The sequence below is a fragment of the Eubalaena glacialis genome, chromosome 14, assembly GCF_028564815.1.
Source record: "Eubalaena glacialis isolate mEubGla1 chromosome 14, mEubGla1.1.hap2.+ XY, whole genome shotgun sequence".
In the NCBI taxonomy this organism is placed as follows: Eukaryota; Metazoa; Chordata; class Mammalia; order Artiodactyla; family Balaenidae; genus Eubalaena; species Eubalaena glacialis.
Window position 1 is genome coordinate 79419427 of NC_083729.1, and position 19320 is coordinate 79438746.

The window sequence follows — 19320 nt, forward strand, 5'->3', positions numbered from 1 at the left end:
CAGAGGCTTTCTCCCATCCTTTGCCTAGGAAAAGCCAGGATCAGGCCCTCTCCGACTCTCCAGAACAGACTACAAACATGCAAATTAGAATTCTTTTAATATATATATAAAAAAAAGTACTAAAATACCCACGTGGTTCTGCTGTGTTATTTGCCCTAAAGAAAGGAACAGAGTGAAGAATCCCAGTGCAGCTCAGTGGGCCCAGAAGTGGCCCTTCCCACAGACTAAGGAGTGCTCACCCCCGCCCCGACTGCTGTCCCTCTTGCTGTTCCCAGCCCCCAATTCCTGCAGCAGGAAACCCCAGTGGTCTGGCCTTGGCACCGGGGGAGTAGAAGGCACCTGAAGGGCTGGCTGGGTGAATGAGGATATGTGACCTTTAAAACATAAAAATAACACTGTGGTGTGGGGAGCAGGCTGTGCGCAGCTTGGGCAGCTGCCAGGGCCCGCTCCTGTATGGCACAGGTGGGTGTGGGATGGCCACTCCTCCAGGAGCGAGGAAGCCTCTGTCCCAACAGAATACTTTCTCAAAATCGTTTTTTGGTACAAAATAAACGCAAAGGAGATACGGGGTGCGGAGCTGCGGAGGCTGGGCCAGCCACCCTCCCCAGGCCTCAGATCATGGCGACGCTCTCAGGGGCACAGTTGAGGTGTGTGGAGGTGCTGCTGCTTCCGGACGACTTGCAGGCCCGGCCGGGGGCAGGCTGCAGTGCGGCCACCAGTGTCTCCGAGGAGACTGCCCCGAACTCATAGCTGAAGGTGCCGTAGAAGACGAGGATGTCGATGACAAACACCCACTCGCACAGGGCTGCCCCGTGCTGCAGCTGAGAGCTCTCGTGGATGAAGAAGACCCCGCCTGGGATGGGGCTAAGGAAACGTTCAGTAGGATGGGCGGGAGCCTGGCGACACCCTTTCTGCCTTCCCGGATATGTGGCTAGGCTGGGGCAGAGGACCAGGCCTCACCTCCCAGGGAGAGGGGGGCAGAAGACCACCCTGGGTGGGGGCGGATCCCCATCTTGGGTGGGAGAGGGCCTGGGCTACAGGAGGAGCTCCTGGCCGCCCTGTCCTGGAAGGATACTGAGGATCAGAGAGACAAAGGCGATGGCTGCCAGCACAATCCGCAGGTAGGCCACAGCCAGGTCCTGGGAGGCAGTGGCCCCGTGGTAGGAGAGGGCACAGTGCAGGCAGACAAAGAGCAGCCCGGCAGTGAAGGCCACGCCGGTTCCGACGTAGTGCAGAGACTTAGCGTGATCCACCTGGGCCCGGAGAGAGGGGCTGACCCGTGAAGCAGACCCCCTCCACCCCACTCCGTCCCTCCCTCCCGGGCTTTTCCCCTCCCAGGCCCTGTTCTTCCCACCCCCAACCTTGAGGGGCAGGCCCCGCAGGCTGGGTCCACCCTCGGGAAACTGAGGATCCCTGCCGAAAGCCTGGCCCCCTTCGGGGAAGTTCAAGAGGTGGGCAGGCGGGCGCACCTGGAAGTTGCCCACCACCACCAGGCCTGCAGCGTTGGTGCAGCCTGTGATGAGCGTTGTGGTGTTGACCCAGGAATGACGGCTCTGCTCCAGGAGCTGCCCGTAGCGCAGGAGGCAGATCAGGGCCACTGGGGGAGGAGAGCACAGGTGGGGCCGGCTCTGGCCCTGGCCCAGCCCAGCCCAGCGAGCCCACCAGCTTCCCCCAGATACTCTGAGGGCAGGAAGGGAACGGACAGGCAGGTGGTGTGCCCTACCAACGTGGCCGTGTACGAGTCAGCCTTGGGCCTTCAAGGAACGGAAGGGAAGTGGCCCCGCTGGCCTTAGCCCGTGGCGGGGTAGGTGGCTCGAGGCCAGGGCTTCTTGGGCCTCTGTGGGGAGTGGGTGTGAGGGCGGGCGGGACTGAGCGGGGCGGTGGTCGGGCCGAGGGCACAACTCACCCATGAAAGCACCCACGTTGCCAATGAGGCTGAAGAGGCAGCTCTCTGGGGGGTATGTGCCGCACTTGCTGAGAGGAGGGGGCGAGGACAGAGTGAGGTGGGGCAGGAGCACCGGAAGGCCCCATTCTGGCCCGCCCGCTCTCCCTTGCCTTATCTGTGCCTGTTCCTTAGCAGGCAAGCCCGAATGATGAGAAGGGCCCGTGTCCCTCACAAACATTTGGCCCTAGGCTGGCCGCACCTCCCCCCAGGGCAGAGCTGGTGTGCGTGCTGGGGTAGGCGGTGCCCAGGATTGCTCAGCAGACCCCGAGGCTCTTGGACTCCCTAAGACTGTCAAGGCCTGCAGGGGGTCTGGCTTCCCTTAAGCCAGAACTTGGGCTGGGCAAACAGAGAGCTTGAACTTAAATCCAGGTGCCTCCACTTACTAGCTGAGAGACCTGGATGGATGACATAGCTCTGTCTCACTTTCCTTGCCTATAAAATGGTGAAAACAACAGCTGCCTTAGTGCTAGGAGAATTAAATGCCGCTACGCATGTAAAGCATTCAGCACAGGGTCCGGTACATAGTAATTGGTAAGTAATATTGTAATTAAGTGCTCTTAGTGGAATTATTATTCCTGAGACCCAAGGACAGGCCTTTGCTGGGGGGGCTTAGTTGGGAGTCTAGCAGGGCCTTGGGTCTCTGTGACCTGCGCGGTTTCTAGGCCTTACCTGATGAGGGGGACATCGTCCAGGGTGCAGCAGGTCTTGGGGCCCCCTTGCTCAGTGGGGTCAGGAGAGCAGGATTCGTTGTAGGACCTGGCAGGCAGGACAGAGAGTAGCCTGGGGGAAAGGGGTTCCCCCAGGCCCTCGGCCTGTAGCCTCAGGCCTCTCGGAGACCACCCTCCCAGACCTCCCTTGGCAGGGGCAGAAAGAGCCCACTTCCCAGGGCCCCCCTAGGACAGAAGCCAAAGGGGCGAATGACGGTGGGAAGCAGGTAGGTGGGCACAAAGCCATGCCTGGGGAGGGGCAGGCGCTGCCAATGTCAGAGAAGAGCAGTGAGGCCCAGTGTCTCCATCTGGCTCGAGGCAGCCCCGGCCCCAGAGGGAACAGAGATGAAGGGAGCTTTAGAGTGAGGCTGTCTGCAGAGTGCGCCATACCAGTTCTCCACGGGGCACACGTGGTGGTTCATCACGGCCATGGCATACCTGCGGGAGCACAACGGTCACTCCGCCCCATGATGCACCCAGCCTTTTCCCACTGACTCTTTTCCTTTGATTCTGCCCCCATTTCAGCCTCATTGTCCTTTCCGGGGACTCAAGTTGGGGTGGCCCTGCAGCTTGACGCTACTCTAGAACCCACAGCCTAGTCCCAAACTAGAGGACCTCTGGAAGTTGCCCTGGCTAGAAGTGTGTCTGTCAGGGCCACCCTGCTGGACAGCAGTGGTGCCAGCTTGTCCCAAGGGGCTGTGCGCCCAGGCACTAGGCCAGGCTTTGCAGACAGCCAGAGTGACCCTGGGTACCACCCTGGAGCCTGCAACAGGACAAGGGACTTTGTGTGTGCCATCAGGCTCCTGTTGGGTCCTGTCCCTCCTCAGCCTGGGTCCATTTTGTCCCCTAGTTGCCTCCCCCCATCCCCCTCTTTACTCACACAGTCCATAGGCCAGTGATGGAGAATGCTGACAGGCTGACAGGAAGGAGGATCCAGGCGGTCATGAGGGAGGGGAGCCAGGGTGGTGGTGGTGTGGGGGGAGGACAAGAGGTAGGTGGGGAAGAGGGGGTGGACCCAGCTACCTTAAGGTACTTCGCCAAAACCATCAGCTGCCCGGGCCTGGTGGAGAGAGACAGGTCAAAGTCCAGGGTCTAGTGACTGGCCAAAGCCGGTGCGGGGGAGAGGAAGGTGGTCAACACCAGATGCAGGGCTCCCGCTGCGGCTCTGAGCGCCCACACTTCGGGCTGAGCCCCCGCCGCAACGTGGACACCCTCCGGCATCCACCGGGGGCCTCCGCGTTCCACCCAGATGTTCAGAAACGCCGCGGGGCCCTAACATCTAGAAAGGGAGCCACTCTCCCTGGCCTGAGGGTCCCGGGCTGGGAGAGGGGCTGGAATCAGGACAGTCCAGGGGACCACACCAAGGAAAGCCTGGGAGGGGATCCGGGGCTGGGTGGAGAGGCGGCCGGGGGCAGGCAGCCACCTGACCACCAGCGCCGCGGGGAAGGGGCGGGTTCACGCGGGAAGCTCAGCCCGGCCCGCTCCCGCCCGCGTGGGCGCCGGAGCCCACGGTCCTCGAGGCCCCGGGATCCGGGGACCCGCGCCTCCGCAGGTCCGGGGGACGAAGGGGCCCAGTACGCACCTCCCCGGAGCGCCCCGCCGCCGCCGCCGCGTCTGCTCGGCCCCCGCGTGGCGCCGTCCCCGGCTGCGGCCCTCGGAGCTGCCCTGAATGGTTTAAAGGGCCGAGCAGCCCCTCCCCCGGCGCCCCGGGCCGAGCCGCGCCGCCCGCCGGGACGTGGAGTCCGCGCCGCCCCAGCCCTGGCTCTCGCGCCCAGCCGGGAACTACAACTCCCGAGCCCCCGCGCCCGCGTCACGCTGGAAGGGTGGGCGGTACCGCGACTTGTGGGGACCTGGACGCCGAGGGCGGTGGCGTGGGACCCCAGCGGAGGCTCTGACACCGAAGCCAAAATGATAGCCCCATCTACCCTGCTCCTGCGGGGTAAGCTTCGGGAGGCGGGGAGCTCCGGGTGTGTACCGCCTTCCTGCCGCACGTGTGATTGTCACCGCGCACGTGGCTGGAGGAAGCCTCCCTCAGCCGCCGCGCACATTTTGCAGCCTGGACTGGCCGACAGTGACTTCGGGCAGCCTCCCTCCATGTGGCACCCCGTGCCTGCCGCTGTCCAAGGCGAGGCGGGTCTGCAGAGAAGCAAGCACAAAGCCTTGGCTGTTCCCTAGGAAACTCTAGCGCCCTGGATTTGGCTTTTGCTTCCCTCAGCTCAGCAAACTCTCGAGGTCTACTTTCATCAGATACATTTTATTTTCAAGGGTACAAGTACACGGTGTACTGTCCAGAAGTCAGTGTCCAAAATGTGTTTCCTGACTGCTGAGCACTCACTTGAAACAATATCCATTCTAAGTAGACACACTTGGCCAGGTGTTGGGAGGCAAAAGAGAGGAGAGGAAGGCAGGCGACCCAGACAAATCTGGGAAAAAGCAAACAGGATACCGTGAGGATAAATTACCCAACAGCTTCACCAAAATTTATGTTGAATGAAAAAAAATGCACAACCTAAAAGTTGAGAATTGTTTTATTCGGTAGACTTTCTGAGGACTCAAGCCCTGGAGGCAGCCTCTCTCGGATACCTCTGAAGGACTGCTCCAAAGCAGCAGGGGAGAAGCCAGGATGGGAGTTTTTGCAAAACCCAGGTATTTGTAATATCAAAAGCTTACTGTTAATTAAAGACCAGTAAACAGACACCTCAAGTTAATGAATTAGCGCTTTTCTACGTATGGGAAGATACAAGAGTCTGGGCTCATTGAAATCATGCCTTTGATATGCACCTTAACTATCTAGGGCCAATATCCTGCTTTTCTCCATCCACCCCAAATCCCCTCAGGGTGCACAGTTGGGGGTGGCTGCAGGCTTGATGGTCACATCCTTTTTTTCCTGATATGGCAGGAGACATTCTTCGCCCACACTTAACAGGCCAAGGGTGCCCTCCTAGACATTCTTTTCATGATTAAAAGGGCAGGAAATCTTCCTTTCACACACCGGAAGTGTACCTGGCACTCTAAACGGCAGCCCAGCATCTGTTGGAGCCCTTGTGAGACAACACTGGGGCCGACAGACCTTTACCTGAAGGGAGCATGGGCCCAGGCTGCCGGGAACCAGGGAGCTTAAGTTCGGCAGCACTGGTGAAGCAAACGTAATAGGCAGAAACAGGGCCCTGTACCATGGGGGAAATGGAGAAGATAAACTAACTGGACAACAGCTTGAGAAAGAAGAAACCTTTTTGGACCTAGTGGAAGGTAAAAATGGAAACAGGAAACCTGTTGGAGGGCCCTCTTCCAAACTGCATCAGCACAAGTAGTTAAATCAGGGTCAAGAAGTATGGCAGTGCACAGTGATCACTGTACAAGAATACCGGGCTGAAGGACCAGGGGGGTGTAAAATCCAGTCCGTCTGCTGGCCATGCTGTACCCCAGGACAAGGGAGTGCCTCTTTCTAATTTACCAAGAAGCACCATCTTCCTGCCCAGGGGTGTTCTCCTTGGAGCAGGCACCTTTTTCTCATCTGCCCAATGGTGCTGTGAACCCTCAGCATTTCCTACTGCTTTGGAAGCTTTGCAATTTTTTTTTTTTTTAGTATTTTCTTTTTTTTTTTTTTTTTAAATTAATTTAATTAATTAATTAATTTATTTTTGGCTGTGTTGGGTCTTCGTCTCTGTGCGAGGGCTTTCTCTAGTTGCGGCAAGCGGGGGCCACTCTTCATCGCGGTGCGCGGGCCTCTCACTATCGCGGCCTCTCTTATTGCGGAGCACAGGCTCCAGACGCGCAGGCTCAGTAGTTGTGGCTCACGGGCCTAGCTGCTCCGTGGCATGTGGGATCTTCCCAGACCAGGGCTCGAACCCGTGTCCCCTGCATTGGCAGGCAGATTCTCAACCACTGCGCCACCAGGGAAGCCCAGTATTTTCTTTTTTTGATGTGGCCCATTTTTAAAGTCTTTATTGAATTTGTTACAATAGTGCTTCTGTTTTTTATGCTTTGGTTTTTTGGCGGGGAAGCATGTGGGATCTTAGATGCCTGACCAGGAATGGAACCTGCACCTCCTGCATTGGAAGGCGAAGTCTTAACCACTGGACCACCAGAGAAGGCCCCTGGAAGCTTTGCAATTCTTAATCAACATTTACTATCCCCTGTTGAGCTGGGTTTCAGTTCCTCTCCAACCACGATCATGGGGAAGGCCTGAGAGGGCTACTCAGGTTCTAAACTGGCCGTTCTATCCTAAAGTGGGGGTAAGGCAAGCACTCCAGAGCCTTGACAAGGAGGCAGATTTTGGTTTAATATGACAATCAGAGTCATCCCTAAAATAGAGAATTAGCCCAAGACAGAAGGGCTCTTCATGGGTAGTCGGTAGGGAGGAGTTGCATATCAGGTAAAAAGTAGGACCAGATGTCTTTAAAAGGCCCTTCCAGCTCTAATGCCACGTGAGTCTACTTGTTATGCTCCAACCAGGACAGTTCTTAAAATAGGCAGAACAAGAGATGAGATTTCAAGTGCTGATTCTGTGCTGCTGAATGACTTCAGGGCAGCATGTAATCTTCACTTCCTTATGTACACAAGTGATTTCACAACTCTTGGCAAAAACAGTGCTATAAAAATAGTAAGTTTATTGGTTGAAAAAAATACTGTATTTGACAAGTACCTTCCTTCCAGGATTTTCAAATAATTTCCACGTCACTTTATTCATCCATACGCATGAACATGGGAAATGAGAAAAGAGAAGAATGTATAGCTTTTTACACACTTAACACGACACAGCCAGTGCAACCAGTCTCACTCTGGTGGCTCTGGGAGGGCCGAGGGGCCATTCACTCTCTTCCCTTCTGGCATCACTCCACCTCCTGGGGAAATCTGGGGTGGGTTCCTGTGGCTTCTTGGTCATTTGATTCCTCAGGGACAGGAGTTCAAGGAGGGAGCTTAAAATGTTTCAGATAATTGTCACCATTCCATGGTGCTTCTTCCCAAAGAAGGCTCAGAGGTAGGAAAGTAATCTGTCCTTAGTTTTCTTTCTATATGCCTCATTTATATTTGGGACCAGCTGGGGGATCCCTACCCTACCATCCACAGATCCTGCCAGATGCACAGCAAACTGGATACCCACCACCCCAAAGGGTTTCTTCCAGTTTCGTGGGCTAATCTCTAGATGGCAGTGCCTCTCAGAGTGGAACAATGGAGACGGAATGTCCCTTTCAGAGGCTCATCCACAGGGAGAAGCATTTTTTTTGGCCACGTCGTGAGGCATGTGGGATCTTAGTTCCCCGACCAGGAATCAAACCCGCGTCCCCTGCATTGGAAGCGCAGAGTCTTAACCACTGGACTGCCAGGGAAGTCCCGGGACAAGCATTTCTTATTGCCCACGTTGGTCCTACTGGCTGGCCGGGCTCCTACTCTCACTCAGTACAAAAAGCTTTGCATTCTCCTTTTCCCTTCTTGCGTTACCTTCTTCAAAGACTTCCATACTTGCCAGCTGGCTGGAACTCAAGTTTTAGTGTTTACTCTCACACAGCCCAAAGCCCCTGTGGGCCCCAGCTTCCTTCTATTAGTAATCACCCACTGTGGCCCAGGAAACACAAAGCCTTAAAATCCAAGGCTTAGCCTTAGTAAGTGAAGATCACTTCATTTTGGATGAATGTGAGATATATGCTTGTCAGGCTACAAGACTTTCTTTTATTAGGCGGCTGAGAATATATCTAGTTAAATGAGTGCTGATTCTGAAGCAGTCTGCCAGAAAGCCCCAGCTAGTCTAATGCTGTTGCCACTGCACCAAATGGCACGGGACAGTCCTCTTTGGGACATCTCTAGAGCCTCTGGGAAATGCTCTGGAACATGCTCCTTGATGGCAAAGCACTGATATTTGAAAACAGCTGGAAGACATCGAGAGGCAAGTCCGGTAACCATACTGGATAGTACTACCTTGGACTGGGATGAGGTGTGGCAGAAGCGACGAGCGGAGCTGTAAGGCTGTCAGTGGGCTGAGGGCCATCACCAGAGAAGCATCTCAGGCACACCTGGAGTGATGGCACCATCACCACCAACAGGCCTGCTCTGAAGGACAATGCCTCATTTAAGTACCAGGCTTAGCGCTTTATATAGTCTCGTGGCACAAATTAGCTACAAATTAGAACGTTTTCTTGGGTGGAAAATATTTTATATGCACTTGATAAAAGCAAAGGGCCTCAAGAAAAAGCTTACAAGCAAGATATTCCCATCATTCTCTTACCTGAGAGTGTTAGGATTACACGATAAACACACAGAAGGACAGGATAGGTACAAAATTCTCACAGGAACGGAGGCTAAAATTTCAGGCGCCATGCCCCCAACCTCCTCTTCTGGACTTGTTTCTAAATTCTACAATAAATCCAGGAAATGGGCCATCCAGCCGTGAGAAGACGAACCTCAAAATATTTCCAAACTAGGAAGCCTGAAAGTTCCAGTGAAATCCTATGTCCAAGTCAGAAGATCAGCTGAAGAGCTGGAAGACGAAAATGACTGGTGCTCTGAGCTGCAGGAACACTGGGGATAGAGTATGGCATAGTCTCCTTGACCCGGGAGGCTCTGGAGGGTAGTTAACGTGAAAAGTCAAAAGGCACTTCCAGCCCGGCTGAACGAGGACAGACGTTCTCCTCTGAAAGCAGAACTGAGCCCAGGACTGGCAAGTTGAAGGCATTTAACCTTGGGCCAGCTCTGGGGGTCAGGAGCATGCTGGTCTCTGGCTGCCTCCACAGGCCCTTCTATATATCCACCTCACTCACCTTCCCAGCGAGCTGTGACTGGCTGCACTTGAATGATGGAGTCGAAGTAGCTGCCTTGCCTCATTTCAGAGGGGGTAGATTTTCAGGGGTGTAGGGCATGAACCAAAAGTGCTCTCAGGTGTCCTTTAAGAGAAAAGCTGCTGAGAGGGACCAGCAAGACTGATCTTGAGACCCTGATGAGGAAAAACCTCTGGGGCAGGGGGCTTTGGTTTGAAGAAGTGTCAGTGCTCACGGGCTCACTTAAACCCCATACTTCAAGTCACTGAGGTTAGGCCCATTTGCTGGAAAACTGAAGTGGCTTGGAATTGCAGTGCATGGGATTGCTTGTGGATTTCTCAGACTGTAGCCCAAACCTGCATTAGGAAAAATGTTCACTTAGGTGAAAGCAGTGATATTCCTGGGATCTTTATTCTCAGGATCTATTGGGAGTTTTATATACTCTATACTCTTGGGAGGTAGGAAAGGAGAAAGCACAGAGCAGGGGAAGGGCAGATGAAAGAGGCTTGTTTCACTCCCTCTAGGGCTCTCTTCAGGCTTTTTTTTTTTTTTTTCCCAACTAGGGCTTGAAACAGGTAATTATTGCTAGTGTTGAATTTCCCTTTGTATGTACATTCAAGGCTGTTAAATCACATTTGGAAACACGGTTTCAGGCTTGTTTTGATAATTCCCTTTTAGCCTGAGCAGAGGATGGTCTGTTCACAGCTAGGGATGAGGTTGGAAGCTGGAATTCTGTAGTCTGAACCCCGGCAGGTTTTGCTGCAAGAAATCCTAACAGTTTAGTTCTGGCATCATCTTTCTAGATCTCCTTCCCTAGACCGTGTGAAGTGGTGGAGCATGGGAGAAACCTGCAAAAACCATGGAAGGGGAGGAAGACATGCTCACAAGTAGGCGTCAAAGAAGATCATCCTCCTTGACTGGTATCAGAATTACTGGGAGAGATGGTCAGAAAGGTAGACCCCAGAACCCCATCTCCAAAGTCCTGAGCATCCGTAGGTACGCAGTCACACTGGGAGGTGGGGGGCGGGGTGGAACTGATGGATTGGGAGACAAAAAAGATGAAGGAAAGAAAAGAACAAAGAAACAGAGTTGAAAACATGATCTAGGAAAGCACGGATGGAAGTGAACAGAAACACAGAAGAAAGGAACCATAAAATAACAAACGGGGCTTATGGAGCTGGGCGGAACAGCGTGGTCAGATGCCCTGGGGCATGTGACCTTGGTGAGAAAGCAGCACGTTGGCAGAAGGTCTCATAAGCCTCATCTCTCCCCGGAATCTTTGCTTCCAGAACACCAAGCTAACCAAACAAAATTCTCAAAAACGTCCAGAACATTAGGCTGATCAAATGGGCCAATATACGAGAAAGGATGGCTACAAGGGAGGTGGCCAGGCGTAATCCCTGTGACACCCTTTTCCTGTGGATGTGGCAGCTCTGGGGCGGAGGGACCGGTCCTCAAGATCAGCTCAGACCGGTCCTGGCACCCCCAAACTAGGGGCGGCTCCCTGGACAGCGACTCCAGTCTGGTCAGTGTCGGTTCTGGCGCTTTGCAATCTCCTCCTGGATGCGCAACTTGAGGGCCTCTTGCATGGGTGGCTCCAGAGGCGTGTGTGCCGACACCTCCTCGCTCACCCTTCCTGGATCATCATCCTACGTGGAGGAAGAGTCAGGAAGCTCAGGGCCTGGCCTCTTCTCAAGAGGCGACCTGCCCTGTCCCTAGACAACACTCTCACAGAACTCTGTTTGACTCACAACTTCTCGGCAGTGCCTGTCATTTCCCAGGTGTCCCCTGTAATAGTGACTCTCAACTGGGGGCCATGAGCCCTCCCTGTTGCCCGCTGAGAATCACTGTGTGACGGCAGTGACTTGTGCTCAAAAGCATCGCCCAGCAGTCTGTGCTCTCATGTGGAACAAACACTTCCCACTGGCCCTGAGGAAAACAGTGGCTCCAGGTCCGGCAGTGATTTCCATCACGGCCCAGGACCTTCAGGCTGCAGCTGTTTCCATCAGGCGTACCTGATACACGATAACTGAAGTGACGTCTCCGCTGTCCGCCTCATATTCTAAGCAGAAGAGCTGATGGCCAGGGGGCTCTGGCTCAGAGCTGCCACTAGTGCTGCTTTCACCAGACTCCTCACAGTCTGGGTTGCTTGGGTGGGTAGAGCCATCTGGAAGGATGAACCAGAGTGAGAGGGAAGAGAGGAAGGCTGCTGGAACCCCTGCCCAGAGATGATACAGGAAAACATATTGTAAAGCCCCAATCTTCTCATGGACCCAGAATGTACGTGTGTGTGTGTGTGTGCATGGACCCAGAACGTACGTGTGTGTCTGTGTGTGTGTGTGTGTGAAATCAGCCACCTATCAGGAATTTTATTCACCTTTGTATCCCTGCCCCAGGACCAGCACAGTCCTACCACGCAGTGGGTATACAATGCACATCTGCCTACACGGTTGTAAGGTAGTGGAGAGGTGGATAGGGCTCTGCCTGGGTTCAAATCCAGGCTCTGCCATTTACTTCTCTGAGATCTCCAACAAGTTATGAAACCTCTCTCTGCCCGTTTCCCTGACTGTGAAACAGAAATGATAATAGTTCCCATCTTACCGGGTCCTCTGAAAGCTAAATGAATGACTGCACATAACCTCTAAAAACACTCTTAAGGGGAGCTCAACAAATTTAGCATCATACGTTAACTACCGTAATCTCTAGATCACAAGTAAGCTGGGGAAAAAAACCCATTAACTGGGTTTGGGCTTCATTCCACAATTATGTCTTGGTCGCCTAGAGCTGTGCCAAACTTTTTTCCTGTTAGCTGGTGGGAGTGCGAAAATACAGTATGCTGGGGGCAAAGCGACGGACAACTTGCCGACTCTCAGCGACGTCCGGTAATAGTGATGCTTAACTGCGGGCCTTGAGCCCTCCCTGTGCTGCGGGCAGAATCACTGAGCGGCGATTGGGGAGCGTCGAGATAGACGTTGGAGATGAAACGAGCCTTGACAGATAAGACATAGTTTTTTCCCAGACAGAAGAGAAGAGCGCGTGGAGGTAAAGGGCCCGGGGGCAGAAGAGCGCGCGGGGCTGGCGGCCTCACCTCGATGTCGCGGCAGGTACACCTGCAGGTCGGGCTTTCGGGGCCGAGTGGGCGCGGGCGTGTGCCGCCTCCTCGCCTTCTCCTTGGCCGCCTGCTTCACCTTCTTGTCGTAGTCGTCCCTGCGGGGAGCCGAGCGGGAGTCAGGGACGGCCGGGCCAGGCCAGGCTGGGGCTGGCAGCCGTGGCGCGGGGCGGGGCGGTACCGGGCGAGCTGGTTCCGTCGGATGTGGTGCACGAAGCCGTGGCTCATGTCCAGCCGCCCGCCAGGCTTGCAGCAGAGCCCGGGCCCGGGCCCCGGCGCCGCTTCCATCTGGAGCCTCTGTGCGCGGAGCTGCGGCCACCGCCGCCACCGCCGCCACCGCCGCCGCCTCCTCAACTGCCCCAACTGCCACCCTCCTGCCCCGAGAGCTCCGCGCCCCTCCTCACTCGACTGTCGACCCCGCGCCCTTACGTCGGTCGGGAAATGGCCAGACGGGCCGAATGTCCCAGCGCGCGGAGTTCCTGGAGCGGGCGGGGCGGGGCGGGGCGGGGGGCAATGGGGCATGCGCAACTTCCACTCCTGGGCGGGGCTTTTCTTTCGTTGTGACATTATCAGTAGGAAACCAGGATTTAGGCTTAGTGCTGCTACATCAGAAAATCCAGAAAAACACAAAGCACCCATCACACCACTCAGCGTTCGGTGTGGCGCCTTCCCGTCCTTTTTCCTGTGCTTGGATGCTGTGAAACTCCATCACCAGCTGCGTGACCTTGGCTGACTGTTGAACCCTGCTGTGTCTCAGTTTACTCATTTGCAAATGGGGGCACTGAGATCACCTACCTCCAAAGAGATCGTGAGGAGGCGAGTGCCAGGGCAGGGCACACAGCGGCGCCCCGGCCGCCCAGCCCAGCCCGCGGCCCGTCCGGGGCTCCGCGCCGCCGCCGGCGGGGTCGCTCCTTCCAGCCCGCCCAGCACCCGAGCTCTGCGGACTTGCCCGCCGCCCAGCTCGTCTCGGCGCCCACCGGACCGATGTCTTAACTCTCGGCGTGGGAGGACCCAGGGCCTTTCAGGCGTCTGAGCCTGTGCCATTTTTGAATCTTCTTCAAAAAGAGACAAAACTAGGAATCCGTGATTAGAACAGGGACAGACTGGTACATCCACACAGTGGGATGCCGCTGAGCAATCAAAAGGAACGAGCACTCAACAACTTGGATGAATCTCAAAACAAATACGCCGAGTGAAAGAGGCCGGGGATAAAAAGAGGACTCTCTGGGTGCTTCCATTTATATAAGACTCTAGAAAGTGACACTGATCTCTAGCGACAGAAAGCAGATCACTGGTCGGGACAGGGGAACACTTTTGGTGGATGGTGGTTAGGTTCATTATCTTGATCGTGGTGGTGGTTTCAGAGTGTATACATACCTCCATCAGTGTTCAGCAAATTGCACACTTTAAACGTGCATTTTATTGTATGTCAATCACACCTCAGTAGAACTGTACAAAGTATTGAATAGTTCAGGGTTGTGGAAGGGGTCGTGAAAGTCACAGACCCTGAAGCTTGAGCTTTATTAGCGTCACTAGTCTCCTTCTGCTCGTCGTTTGCATTTTTCTGTAATACCGAGAACAATCCTCTAAATGTGGAATTAGAGCCGTCGGATTGCTCCACGAAGGCGATGACTTGGGGATGTCGCCTAGTTCTGTGCAGGGCCGTCGGTCTCCGAGGCGCGGAGACTGGAGACGACCTGCCAATTCTGGTTTCGGGACACAGAGTATCTTGAAGACACCTGGGGCCCAATGACAGCTTTTTTTAATCCAGAAATTCCGCAGCCAGTGAAAGGTTCCTGCCTCTTTAAGCTGGTAATAATGGGTAAAGTGGCAGTAGGCCCGCCTATCGGTCTCAGGTGCGCGCGCACCCGCAAAGACTCTCCCCCCCCCCCCCCCCGAGGCGTAGTACTTCCCAGAAGTTCTCTGCGGCGTGATTTGTCCCCATCGGCGACTCGTAGAAAACCTTGGGCTCGATAACAGCGCCGCTTCTGATTGGCCGCTTGCCGCGTGCTCGGTCTTCTCTGGAGTCTGCGCCGGGCGACTCGGCTGGTAGTGGCGATGTCCGGCCGGTCCAAGCGGGAGTCTCGTGGTTCCACCCGCGGGAAGCGCGAGTCTGAGTCGCGGAGCAGCTCAGCTCGTGTCAGACGGGAGCGAGATCGGGAGCGGGAGACCGAGGCTCCGAGCTCCCGGGGCAGTCCGGTGCGCGTGAAGCGGGAGCTCGAGCCGGCGAGCGCGCGCGAGGCCCTGGCGCCCGTGGTCCCGGCGGTGCGGGTGAAGCGGGAGCGCGAGGCCGACGAGGACTCGGAGCCTGAGCGGGAGGTGCGAGGTGCGCGGGGCCGGGCGCGGGTTCCACTCTCGCGTTCTTCTTTTTCTTTTTCCAGCCTTCTCTCCTCACGGGGAAGTCACACTCCACTCGCGACCCGACTCCGTTTTAATGAGGATAGTACTAGTCTTGATCAGGATCGTAGCTATAGCATTTCTAACAGTAATAAGAACAGTAGCTTTCCTTTATCGGATGTCTAATGCGGGCCAGGCGCTGTGCTAATTGTTTTACAGGTGTTCCTTCCTTTTAGTTTTTTACAAAATACCTGAGGAGTGAGTCCTGCTGTAATTTCTGAGCGGAGCGCCTGAACGCTGTGCCCTCGGACCACACTGCCCTGTTATCCAGGGCCGTAGCAGCCAGGAGATATGGATTCTAGTCCTGCCTCTGAGACTGAGTCACGGTGGTTTGGGAAAGTGATTTTCACGTGTCTGTCCCTCTCTAGGTTAACGGACGGAGTCCTGGAACCCATGACCTTTGAGAGCCCTAATAAGCCAGTGAGTCTGTCAGTTCCCATCCATGACTGTACCCTCTGCCTCTTTCTGCTGGACTCATTCTGCTTCTCTTAGTAATTTCTGGAGACCTCCTGGCCAAGCCATGGTACTCTGTAGTGTGTACACTCTTTTCCAACTTTTGATATCTTACCAATCATTAAGTAGGTTTCCATCGTTTCCGAAGCTTTTCCTGTTTACCTCAATTACATCTTTTCCTTCTCTGAACTTGGAACTTCTGCTTTGAATATGTTCCTATGTACTTGTTTTCTGGTGAGTTAGCAGGTGAACATATCACAAGGCTACATGTTAGGGGCAGTGTTCATGGGGGGGGAGGGTGGTCTTCATTCTCCAGGATTTTATAATTCTGTTTCTGCATCTGGTAATCTGTATAAGATTATACTCTTATGTTAACTCTTAAATTTCTAGCTCAGGGTCCTGTGTTTGACATGTTTTTATATTACCCTCAGGGTCCAGAATAGCACCTTGCTCGTGGTAAGTGCTTGATAAATGTTCTTTGAATAATCTAGTTAATAATTTCAGGGTATTCTTTGATTTCCTTTACTTAAATATTCTGTCAGCCTCATGTTTCCCTTTCTTTGGAAGAGAAATTGTTTCTTAGATATTTTGTATAGTTATGGTAAGGAGATTGTTTTCTCTGGGACACACTAGGATCCCAGTTGAGGTTACTGCCGTGTTTTTTTTTTTCCCCTTTTAGTTTTTTCATGAAATAGATTATAGGTATTAAGATGAGCTAAATGTCATGCACATGTATAGTTTAAAGAAGAGTGTGGATATATACCTTAAATCTACCACTTGTCAAGAATTGTGAAGGGTCTGAGATTTTACCCTTTTTGTACGCTACCAAATTAGCCTGCCGTGGTTTCACGGATGCTGATGGAAGACATGGAGCTATTGGGCTTGAGACAGCTTATTGCAGCAGTAACAGTAGCCAGAATATAGCATTGTCACTTCCCTGAGTCAGTTCCCACAGCGCAACACGATGAGAACCCATACACACAGTGGGGGGCCTCACAGGACGAGAACTCTGAGCTTAGAGAACCCAAATCTTCTATAATGGGCTGTGAGCTTGCCTCCCCTTTGCTCTGTAGGGACACACTGTCTCCTACTTCCAAAGCTATAGAAACAAACTTCACTATACAAACAACTTTGACAAGATGGTCTGGAGGCAGTCAGTGCCTCTGGTCACAATATGTGCAGAAATTCGAGAGACCCATGGAGAGTTGCCTCCCGACGCTGTTCAGCTTAAGAAGTGGTAGTTAACCAGTACCTTAGAAGCTCCCATAGGCCCCTTCCCAGTTGCATCTGCCTTCCTTGCTTGCTTGGGTAATCACTGAATTTTTTCTAATCATTTCTACTTTTATTATTTTATTATTTACAGTTTTACCTCACAGATACGTCCCTAAGTAGAACTGTATTTTACTTTGTATTTGTTATAAATGGAATCATACTGTATGTTGTCTTCTGTTTTGCCAGCCATATTGTTGAGGTTTATCTAGGTAGATGTTCATGGCAACACAGTGTTCTATTGATGATATACTAAAACATATTCCTCCCTTTTTTATATGTTGTAGACATTTGGGTTGTTTCCAGTTTGGTCTCTTTCAAATATTGCTGCTATAAATATTTTTTAGTAAAGCATTCCTGATGGCACATGTGCAAAAGTTCTCTAGGGTATATAAGTAGAAGAGAGATTGCTGGGCCAAAAGGTCTGTGTATTTTCAGCTTTGATCTTGCTGTACTATTTTCTAAGAGGTTGTTAACAGTTTATACTCCCACCAGCAGTTACATGAGCATTCTCATTGTTCTTCATATTCGCCAACACTTGGAATTGCCTGATTTTATTTTTTCCTCTCTGGTAGGTGTGAAGTGGTATATCATTGTGCAAGGAAATTTGCATGTTCTTGATTACTGGTGAGGTTGAGCATCTTTTCTTTTCTTTTGTTTTTGTTTTTGTTTTTTTTTTGACCATGCTGTGAAGCTTGCAGGATCTTAGTTCCCCAACCAGGGACGAACCCCAGCCCCCTGCAGTGGAAGCACAGAGTCCTAACCATTGGACGGCCAGGGAATTCCCAGCATTTTTTCATAAGTTTGAGGGCTGTCTTCCTCATTTTCTTTTGGGTTGTCTTTTTTTTTTTTTTTAGTCTCTTCACCAGATTTCTTTATGTAATTGCAAGCAATTCCTTTGTTGGTTATATGTGTTTCAAGTATATTCTCTCAGTTTGTGGCCTGTTCCGTTAAGTGGGCTTTTTTGGTGTTGTCAGGCTACCTGTACAGGAGCTCATCCTGATTAATTTTTCCCATTTCTGTGTTTGTTTTTTTACTGGTAGTTGACCCTGAGTATGGGTTTCCCATTTTCACAGCTTTTGATGCTTTTCCTTTCAGCAAAGAATGGCCGCATGGATTCTGAGGATCGGAGGAGCCGCCACTGCCCCTACCTGGATACCATTAACAGGTCGGTAGCACAGGAATGCCTAGGGCAGCAGCAGAACGATGGAGTCTATGCAGAAAGTTCTTTGGACTGTTCGTTAAACAATACGTTCAAAAACTTTATCTCTTTTAAAGCTTTCTGCCCAGAAAACTGTGCTTCTTGCCTTGTTTTTTAATCTTTGCCCTCCAATTTAAAGTGTCAGAGAGCATGTTGTTTTAGGGTGGGCACATGCAGAAAGAGCTTTTAGCTCATTTTGAATTTGTATGTGGAAATAAAGGGATATGTGGTGTCGATGACAATAGCAAATTTAAATATTATTGAGCACTGACTGTGTGCTAGGTACTACTCTAGGTACCTGGGATTCAGCAGAGGTAAAACAGACAAAAATATATCCTAAAGCAGAGGTGTTTACCCCATCTTGGTATTCTTTGATCCCAGATGCATTTTAGGATGGTTTTTCATTTATGCTCTAGGGTGGCACTGTCTAATGGACTTTTTTGCAACAATGGAATTACTCTTTAAGGGCTGTCCATTGTGGGAGGCACAAGCTACTTGTGGATATTGAGCGCTTGAAATGTGGCTTGAGGAACTGAATTTTAAATTTTATTTAATTTTAATTATTTTACTTTTAAACACCAATAGCCGTGTGTGGCCCCTTTAACTGACAGTGCAGCTTTCCTGGGACCATTACCAATTAATTAGAGTTAATGCTTGAGAATGAATCCCCTTGCCACCTGTGAATTCAGTGGAGGTAAATTTTCTTTTGTCACTTAACCCGCCCAGTACTCATATACCATTACTTTGCAGTTGAATAGATAGATCTGTTTGTAGGTATTCCCCTAAAGTTCTTCAGGCTTCCCATTTATTTTTCTGGACAAAAATAAAATTTTCTTTTATGAAAGGGTTTATTCACTCTTTTTATGTCCTTCCTTTAATGTCTTTTAATTTGGAATGCTGTTGGGGCCCTGTTACTTTAGTCCTACTTGTGGCTTTTCCTCCAGAGAAAGTAGTGGAAGATTCTCAACTGGTTGTGAATACTCAAAAGAAAGAGGGTCGTTGGTGGAGATACCTTTGCACTGCTTTGGGGCTTGGTGGGTGGCGGTGCTGTATTAAATGCCCAGGTAAGGAAGAGTTAATGTTCCCCACGGTTTGTATGTGATTGTTGAACTGTTCTCTGAAGGCGGCTGTGTGACTGCAGAACAGGGAGCCAGCGACACTGCTTCGCGCAGGTGCTCGTCTAGGCAACCATCCCTATTAATTGTTTCTGTTTTGTTTTGGTTCTCTTAGGAGTGTGCTGGACTTTGACTTTGAGAAACTGTGTTCCATCTCCCTCTCGCATATCAATGCATATGCCTGTCTGGTGTGTGGCAAGTACTTTCAGGGTAAATAAATGTTTTGCATCACATTTTCAGCACTAGCCACAGTTCTATTCAGGGATTTTTTTTTTTTAAAGTAAGTAAGCTGCTGTTAGGAGTCATGTCTAATAAGCCCTATCTTTGTTCCCAGGAAGTTGGAATACTCTTAGAAAATCCACAGAAGGTTCT

At 52.1% G+C, this 19320-nt stretch overlaps 3 protein-coding genes across 7 annotated transcripts in view; 1 reads left to right on the forward strand and 2 right to left on the reverse strand.

The window, feature by feature from the left end:
* Nucleotides 1-78: 78 nt before the first annotated feature.
* TMEM150A (transmembrane protein 150A) lies at nt 79-4317 on the reverse strand. The gene is made up of 8 exons (XM_061211306.1): nt 4235-4317; nt 3533-3712; nt 3043-3090; nt 2615-2701; nt 1907-1974; nt 1470-1597; nt 1076-1253; nt 79-853 (listed from the first exon to the last, which is right to left on the reverse strand). Exons 2-8 carry the CDS (start codon nt 3697-3699, stop codon nt 612-614), a joined length of 918 nt encoding a protein of 305 aa, XP_061067289.1. The 5' UTR covers nt 3700-3712; nt 4235-4317; the 3' UTR covers nt 79-611.
* A 5353-nt stretch (nt 4318-9670) lies between these two features.
* C14H2orf68 (chromosome 14 C2orf68 homolog) lies at nt 9671-12884 on the reverse strand. Its single transcript, XM_061168709.1, has 4 exons — nt 12695-12884; nt 12493-12611; nt 11420-11571; nt 9671-11053 (listed from the first exon to the last, which is right to left on the reverse strand). Exons 1-4 carry the CDS (start codon nt 12799-12801, stop codon nt 10931-10933), a joined length of 501 nt encoding a protein of 166 aa, XP_061024692.1. The 5' UTR covers nt 12802-12884; the 3' UTR covers nt 9671-10930.
* A 1671-nt stretch (nt 12885-14555) lies between these two features.
* The window catches only part of USP39 (ubiquitin specific peptidase 39), a 35602-nt gene continuing 30837 nt past the window's right edge, over nt 14556-19320 (forward strand). Inside the window, exons 1-4 of one of the 5 annotated variants that reach the window (XM_061168708.1) lie at nt 14751-14839; nt 15279-15330; nt 17731-17800; nt 19064-19158. In XM_061168708.1, the coding sequence (XP_061024691.1) occupies nt 17745-17800; nt 19064-19158 (151 nt within the window). In that variant the 5' untranslated portion in view covers nt 14751-14839; nt 15279-15330; nt 17731-17744. Of the gene's footprint in view, nt 14840-15278; nt 15331-17207; nt 17260-17730; nt 17801-19063; nt 19159-19320 lie in introns of all 5 variants that reach the window. The other 4 variants (XM_061168706.1, XM_061168705.1, XM_061168704.1 and 1 more) reach the window with 4 other exon arrangements.

Excerpts from the sequence above, each read along its gene's own strand:
- TMEM150A (XM_061211306.1), bottom strand. The coding sequence starts at position 3,699 with ATGGTTTTGGCGAAGTACCTTAAGGTAGCTGGGTCCACCCCCTCTTCC. Across the intron at positions 3,091-3,532 it reads ATCACTGGCCTATGGACTGT|GTATGCCATGGCCGTGATGA; the intron begins GTGAGTAAAGAG and ends GTGCTCCCGCAG. Across the intron at positions 1,598-1,906 it reads CAACGTGGGTGCTTTCATGG|TGGCCCTGATCTGCCTCCTG; the intron begins GTGAGTTGTGCC and ends CTCCTCCCCCAG.
- C14H2orf68 (XM_061168709.1), bottom strand. The coding sequence starts at position 12,801 with ATGGAAGCGGCGCCGGGGCCCGGGCCCGGGCTCTGCTGCAAGCCTGGC. Across the intron at positions 12,612-12,694 it reads CGACGGAACCAGCTCGCCCG|GGACGACTACGACAAGAAGG; the intron begins GTACCGCCCCGC and ends GGCTCCCCGCAG. Across the intron at positions 11,054-11,419 it reads CTTCAGTTATCGTGTATCAG|GATGATGATCCAGGAAGGGT; the intron begins GTACGCCTGATG and ends TCCTCCACGTAG.